This window comes from Antedon mediterranea, chromosome 2, assembly GCF_964355755.1.
Source record: "Antedon mediterranea chromosome 2, ecAntMedi1.1, whole genome shotgun sequence".
In the NCBI taxonomy this organism is placed as follows: Eukaryota; Metazoa; Echinodermata; class Crinoidea; order Comatulida; family Antedonidae; genus Antedon; species Antedon mediterranea.
In genome coordinates this window covers 2,663,325-2,671,225 of record NC_092671.1, presented here as the reverse complement: position 1 = coordinate 2,671,225, position 7,901 = coordinate 2,663,325, and the positions used below count along the sequence as shown (strand labels likewise).

Genomic DNA, 7,901 nt, shown 5'->3' with positions numbered 1-7,901 from the left:
TTGTTATCCTGTAGTTATAAAAATTGAAGCTGTCATGATTGTTTATAGATTAAAATCTAGAATTGCTGTTGTTTAGAATATTGTGGCAAAATATTGAAAATATGGTAGGTAAAAAAAACATTTTAAATAACATGGAGATAGACTTTATTTAAGCAGGATCTGTGGAAAATCTGATACAAGGTTTGTAAAATGTATTTTAAGATAGATAGAAACATCATTCACAGAACTTTGTACACTATTATAATAGTTTTTATATAACACCTAAATAAATTCCTGTCATTTGATTGGACGAATGTGGGTCACATGGCGTGCAATAGTACGCACTATTCAACGATCGTTAAATAGTACTTTTTGAAACATTTTTGTGTACGAAAAAAAAACGTCTAGATGTTATATAAAACAAATAATGAATGTTTTGTATTCGTGTAATGGTACAAATAATGGCACTTGGTGAATGATGAAAGGTTATATCAACTCGGCTTTGCCTCGTTGATATAACCTTTCATCATTCACCTCGTGCCATTATTTGTACCATTGCACTCATAAACATTCATTATTTGTATAATAATGAATGTACTCATCTGGATCCTGAACATCCTATTGAGACAGGGTAACTGTCATGGCTTCCGTACAAAATGATTCAATGGTTGATAAATGAAGGGCTGAAATGGAACACCAAGGTAACTCCCTACTCTTTCTGAAAGATGCACTGGGTTCTTTAAGTGAACACAAGCTGATTATGTAGGATACTATTGCACCATGTAGGATACTATTGCACCATGTAGGGTACTATTTCACTATCATATAAAATACTATTTTACCATCATGTAAGGTTCTATCTATTTGACCATCATGAAGGGTACTATTTCACTATCATATAAAATACTATTTTACCATCATGTAAGGTTCTATCTATTTGGTCATCATGAAGGGAAGTCTTGTAGTCTACTTATTTTGAACAGTTGTTTTGAGAGAGCAGTTCAAATTTTTGTGATTTACCTTTTTTCTTACCACGCCATTGACCTTAACAAACCCATTACAATTAGACTTGATGTCTCAAATTCAGCGTTAAAAATGATTGATTGATTGAATCTCAAGAAGTGGCTTCTTGTCATTAAATTAAACACATGATTTAACAAATTCTTACTTTTACGCTTCATCACAAACCTGTTACTCTTACTAATTGGCGAGCATTCTGTCAATAATTTCCAATCGAATGCCTTTGAGAAGAAGTTAGTGGTATTTCACACTCGTCTACTCACAAATAGGAACTTACTTTGTTCCCGTATCAAAAGAAGTATTTATATTTGATGATAATTGGATATTTATTTCTATATACCTTTATGTTATTGCAGTAGACAGTGATAGTAATTTTAATTAAGCCACTTGATCTGTTTGATACTTTATAACAGCAAAAGTAAGTGTTGTAGGTGGATCCAACAAGATGAGCCCCAATAATAAATTAAAATCCAAAGGATAAGATTAGATTCATTAAATGAATTTCAATACTTAATTTCACAGTCTATACCGTGCCTATATCATGTCTATAATTTACCTGGATAAACCGTCATAAGCCATTGCCCTCGTTTCTAAATCAACAAGGTAGAAATACACTCATAGACTACAAACACCATTTCTGGTTTGTATAATTTTTATTTTAAAATCCTAGACATTCTGCTGACATTCTACCATTCTTTCCATTGTACATGATGGAGACATTTTCAGAAAAAAACCACGGTTTTAAAAAATTTAAAAAAGCCCTCAAAACACATCTATTTCCTAAGAAGTAACTCATTGTTGGGTCTGCTGATGTAAAGCGCTTTGATCATTTTACACTAATTTGGAAAAGCGCTATATAAATAAAATAATAATAATAATAAAAATTGGCCAAATAAATATTTTTGTTTATTGAAATTACCAGGTATTCTTCCCCGACATAAACACTTTCCTTGCTGCATTTCTATTTTCTTTATGCATGCTTTTAAGGAATGTATTTTTTGTTTACTCTTATGGGCGAGTACAGATCTATCTGTATACTTTTGGTTCCAATTTCTATTTACTTAACTCCCACATGTATAAAACAAATAAAAATAATAATAACATGTTTGTTGATTTGTTTATACTTGAAGTTACATAAATAAAGTGTCTTTTAATTAAATACTATTTTATCATCTTTTAGATCTTAAATAAATGACTATATTTTAAAGGAGTGTAGTGGCATGGAAAATTCAATAAAGCTGATTAATAAAAGAAATCCAAAAGTAAAAAAACTAAGTTCTTATATAAATATACACATTATTTTCTGATTCTCCTGCAACAGGCTTGGGCCTCCCTGACAGAGAGTGGGGTATACGTAGCGGTCGACACATTAATAATAGAAGTACTGCACTTAAGCATTAACCATTATCAAATCGTGAACCTTCAGCTCTGTCTACTGTACACTAAAATGTCCAAATATCCATATGGGCACATCACATTTTTTGTCACTTACAGTTTGTTAGTATACATTTGATAGTATAAACATTTTATTTTATTTTATTTTATTTTATTTTATTTTATTCAATTTCCAGGTAACATACAAAAATCATAAACAAGGCACGGCATCATTCAACAAAACAGAACAAAGTACAATCAGCACCTGCGGGTAACCAAAAGTGGATCAGTTCAAAAGAACTGCACTGTCGAGTGGCTTTCCCAACTAATAGTACGAAAAACGCAAAAGACAAAAAAACACAGTGATAGTCTAGATGAATTCGATATCAGTAATACATTTTTTCAAATCCCTTCTAAACCCCCCAAAGTTAAACAGGACTTTGTTACGAACTTCATGCGGGATACATTCCCATATTCGAGGAAAATTAACAAACAGGGAGTATTTAAATGCATTAGTTCTAGCATACATGTGTTTAAAGGTGAGCGACTCAGGATACCGAGAATTAATTGTAAGGTATTCAAATATATCAAAATCAATTAAATTATGCAAACACTTAACTACAAAAATTATACTATGAAATTTCATTCTTTGAACCATATCTGGTAAATTTAGTATCTTAAGCCTGTCAGTGAAATCGCCTTCAACACACAATTTAGTAACCCGTCTTAATGACTTGTTAATAGCTATATTATGTTGTTTTTGATGTGGATCCCACACAGGAGCACCATATTCAATAACAGGTCGACATAGTGCATTAAAAAGTCGTAGTAAAATTTCGGTGTCATTGAAACCTACAAACCGTTTGATAAACCCAAGCATTCTCATTGATTTCATCGATACATCATTAACGTGAGCAGACCATGTTAAATCACGTGAGAAGTTAATACCAAGATATTTATGTGAATTAACAGCTTCAAGGGGATTGGATTCGATTGTATAAATAAAATGAGGGATATAATTACGTTTCCTAGTTATGTGCATGACTTTACACTTCTTTGCATTTAATTTCATTTTATTATCCTCACACCATTTGGAAATTTTACAAAGATCCTGTTGTAAGGTAAGTGCATCATGACGACTGAATACAGGTTTATAAATTACAGTATCATCTGCATACTGCTTCATAACAGAAGAGGTATTTAGAGGTAGGTCATAAACAAAGAGATTAAATAGAAGCGGGCCTAACACTGATCCCTGAGGAACACCCGAGCCCACTCTATCCCAATCAGAATGCTCCTTGTTAAGAACAACACGTTGGAATCTGTCACTGAGAAAGGAGTGAAGACACTTTAGGAGAGATCCACATACTCCCATGTTGTGCAGTTTCTTGATTACTAAATCATGGGGAACACGGTCAAAGGCCTTCTCCCAATCAAGGAATATTGCATCAATTACAGGAGGTTGTCTAACATCCATTGTTTGTGACCAATCATGATATAACGCTGAGGCCTGTGTAACACACGATCTACCTGGATAAAACCCGTGTTGCGTGGGACTTATAAATCCAAAAAATTGAAGATGAAAAAGAATGTTATCTGCTATAATACGTTCAAAAACCTTACCTATAATAGAACATAGCGATATGGGTCGATAATTATTAACATCGTTACGATTACCTGACTTAAAAATAGGAGTGACATTTGCGAGTTTCCAATCTTTTGGTACAAAGCCATCCGTTAAGAACTTGTTAAACATTTTGCACAACACTGGGGCAATAATTGGAGCTGACATGGATAACATTTTAGGTGTAATCCCGTCTGGTCCAGGGGATTTGTTGGGTTTCAATGACAATAGAGCCTCGAAAATAGTTTTTTCAGTAATATTAATGTTATTAAGGGGAACAATATCTGGGTGAACACAATTACAGATCTCATGGTTAACATTGAAATTACGATTAGGTTCGTTAAAGTTTGACGCAAAGAATGTGGAAAATGCATTTACCGCATCGATATCGGAAACCAAGGGTATACCATTAAAAACAAAGTTTTTGACTTGTCCAGTCTTACGCCTTGTCTTAACATAACTAAAAAAACGTTTGGAGTCACCATTTACACAGGCGACACTTAATTTCCTAATATATTGTAAATGAGCTTTTTTTGTTAGGTTTCTTAATTTATTACTAAACTTTCTATATTTGTCCATCTTATTTAGGTTATGAGGATGACGATGAGCCTCTTTTAGCATTCGTTTCTTTTTACGAGCCATGGTAACCATTTCTTGAGTTATCCAAGCTGGCCTGTTTCTTTTTTTACTTTTGACTTTAGGGATACAATCGTTGATAGTGGCGAGAAAGAGGTCTTTAAAATTTTCCCACATTTCCTCACAGTCTGATTGTTCCAGGCACAGTCCCCAAGGAACCGCCCCCAACGTTGTAAAAAGATCGTCATGGTCACATTTACTATATTGATAATAATATCTATCTACAGGTTTAACTTTACTGCATCTAGCGTTAATATTAAAATAAACCCCAAGGTGGTCACTTGTACTGAGACCGGGATGACTTCTGAAATTACATACAATGTCAGGGTTATTGCACAAGACCAGATCAATAATGCTACTTTTGGTGTTAGATACACGAGTAAAAAAATCAACAAATTGTATGGTATCAAGTGGAGCAATAATTTCTTTAAATTTCTTATAAACTAAGGGACTATCAACACCGTAATCATAATTAAAATCACCAGTTAAAATTACACCACAGTACTTATGTAAAATAGAAAGGATAAAATCAACGACATCGTGGAATTGATTGAGCCAATCGTCATTTGAACTCGGTGGCCTATAAACAGCACATATTAAAACGTTAAAATTGTTATTTACAGTTATTTCAATAATTTTGACCTCAATGTTAGTAGGAAAGTCAACAATAGAGGATTTAAATGCGTTCTTCAAAGCTAACAGAACACCACCACCGTGTCTTGAACGGTCTTTTCTGTACACAACGAATGAGTCTGGAAACAGTTCCGTACTATCAATAGAGGAGTCCAGCCACGTTTCTGTGACAATCAAGATATCCAATTCATCAATTGCGATACGCGCATGGAATTCTTCGATCTTATTCACCACACTTCTGGCGTTAAATAAAGCAACTTGAATAAGGTTAGTTTCAAAGATGGAAGAATCAGTTGATGTATTGCTGGATGCAAGTGACAATATACTGTTGTTGTTGTTCAATGAGTTGTCAAAAAATGAGTCCGATAGTTGTGGTAGGGAGCAGATGTTACACGCCCATGGATTATCTTGATAAAACACATAACTATCGCTGCTCATAGGTATGCACTTGATATGAAATATGTGATGACATTCACAGCAAATCAGACATTTTTGATTGCTTCTCGCCGTTTTAGCGCAAGATTCACATGTATTCTTCGTACTATTACCGTTTCCAATATGCTGGCTCTTGTTCCTATGCATCAGCTCTGGGCCTGGGTGAGGATGAATGTCGCCACTAACCAACAAACATAGGTTAAAAGTCGAATAATGATTGGCGTAATATCTCACAGGCCTACTTATATATCGTTTTCTTGTGGTGTTATTAATGCTAGCACATGTATGCAAAAAAAGAGAACATGACTCACCGACACGGATGTTATAGTGAACATTTTCGTTATGATAGCTGAGTTGACGAACCAGACAATCAAATGAACCTGGTTGAAATATGATTGATCTCAGAAATAATGTGCAGAGTAACGTCATCAAACAACTAAATAGAGTCATTATGTTGTTAAATAAGGCAATTCAAATAGGTCCAGATATGTGTTTGTTGTACCGGTACAGCTAATCAACTAGCGAGCCATTGTACTACACCGTACATTCATTTTAACCCTTCTTCATAAACAAAAAATAATAATATACTACATAAAGATAAAATTTTCAGTTGTAGAATGTGTTCTGTTTTATCTTCTGTTTTAAAAATGCACTTTAGTTTGATTGATAATATCTAAAATTGCCTAAAACCCTTTTTTTAAGTAAATTAAAAAAGTGCCATCAGTAATAAGGCAAATTATGCTGAAAGCATTTTGTGAATTCAATTCTAAAAAAAAAGTTAAAAAAATAAAGTAATGTAAAATTGTTTAGAATTTCATAACATAAAGAGTATTTAGCAAAATGTATATGAATATTACTTATAATTACATTACTTTATATTGGTTTATTATTGAAGCGAGGCACTTATTCATTTGGGTCATATTATTACAATGTTTTCATAACTTTACATTTATCTTACTTTATCCCTAGGCTATTCCAATATTAATTCCTGACCTTTTTCCTTTATTCCCATCTGATTCCTGATCAAATAGATTCGGCAATGTAAACATCTTGATTGCTTTTATTTGCTAAAGCCATTAAAGGGATCACTGTATAACAATCGATTGCATATAAGTAAAGTAGGTATCATTTGTCAGGTAAATTGTGTATCTTAGGAGTTACGACTACGGAACCAACTATAGCGTAAGTATTTAAAAAATACTGAGCATATACAGTAGTAAGATACGTAATGTAAAAGATAAAATCGGGGTGTTTTTTATATATTTTTACATATCGAGTAAAGTTACTGTTGCAAAGTAAGTAATATCATATAATTATTTGGATTCTATTTAAAAATAAGATTCTTATGGAGTATACTATAAAGCTGAACCCTGTCGTTTGCAATTGGTCAATTCGTTGTGCCAATGTCATTGCGTTGCGTCCAAGTCCAAACCAAGCTTGATAACGTCACAGACAAACTTGTGTAGTCTTTAACTATATACACAGAAAAATATTTATCTTAAACTTTTAATGTGTCTTCCATTGCAGGGTCATAGCCACCAGTATGGTTGGTAATTTTTCAACCTGACCACTTTTTCACAGGGGCCTTTGACAACCCAGTGGCTTGAACATAGATTGTTCCCCTTTCGTGCAAAAACAGCACCACTTTATTTCTTTGTGGCTACATCATTGCATTAGCTTGTCCTAATTGGATAATATAATTATTATTAATAAGAAACAATATCTTTATGTTTATGTTGGTGTACAGTATCAATCAATGGTTGCTAGTATTGATTTTTAGAGGTACAGTACTTCTACCTGGTAATCAATCTTGATCCTAAAACCCAATCTCAGGCAACTGAAAACTACTTTGTTCTATCAGAGATTGTTAATAGACAAATGGAAATATAGTATGAAGCAAGGTAATGATTTAAAAAGTATTTTATTCTTGATATTAGTTTTGTTTTACTCTATGATGTCATCAATAACGATGTAGGCTACTCATGTCTTTTAGTCTTTGAACTATAAAGTCTGTTTTCCAGTCAAAGGTGAGTTACAATGAGTTACATTAAGTTTTAAAACTTTTAAGGTTAAGATTTAAAATCTATATTGATGATTGACCCAGACCACCAATATTTACATTTGTTAAAAAATGGTTGGGAAACCATTTAAATTTGGTTTAAGCGTTTCTATCGGTCAACAACAACAATATATGTCCGAC

At 33.0% G+C, this 7,901-nt stretch overlaps 1 protein-coding gene across 1 annotated transcript; it reads right to left on the bottom strand.

Annotated features, from left to right (window-relative positions):
• Positions 1-1,544: 1,544 nt before the first annotated feature.
• Positions 1,545-6,750, bottom strand: LOC140041188 (uncharacterized). Its single transcript, XM_072087612.1, has 3 exons — positions 6,695-6,750; positions 3,029-5,882; positions 1,545-1,589 (listed from the first exon to the last, which is right to left on the bottom strand). The coding sequence occupies exons 1-3, from the start codon at positions 6,748-6,750 to the stop codon at positions 1,545-1,547; spliced, it is 2,955 nt and encodes a 984-aa protein (XP_071943713.1).
• Between the last annotated feature and the right edge of the window lie 1,151 nt (positions 6,751-7,901).

Bases quoted from the DNA above. Each gene is read 5' to 3' on its own strand.
- LOC140041188 (XM_072087612.1), bottom strand. From the start codon at position 6,750: ATGTTTACATTGCCGAATCTATTTGATCAGGAATCAGATGGGAATAAA. The intron at 5,883-6,694 runs GTCAGGAATTAA...TTTGTTGGTTAG, and splicing joins GATGGGAATAAAGGAAAAAG to TGGCGACATTCATCCTCACC. The intron at 1,590-3,028 runs GTTCAAAGAATG...TTGTTGATTTAG, and splicing joins TACTAAATTTACCAGATATG to AAACGAGGGCAATGGCTTAT.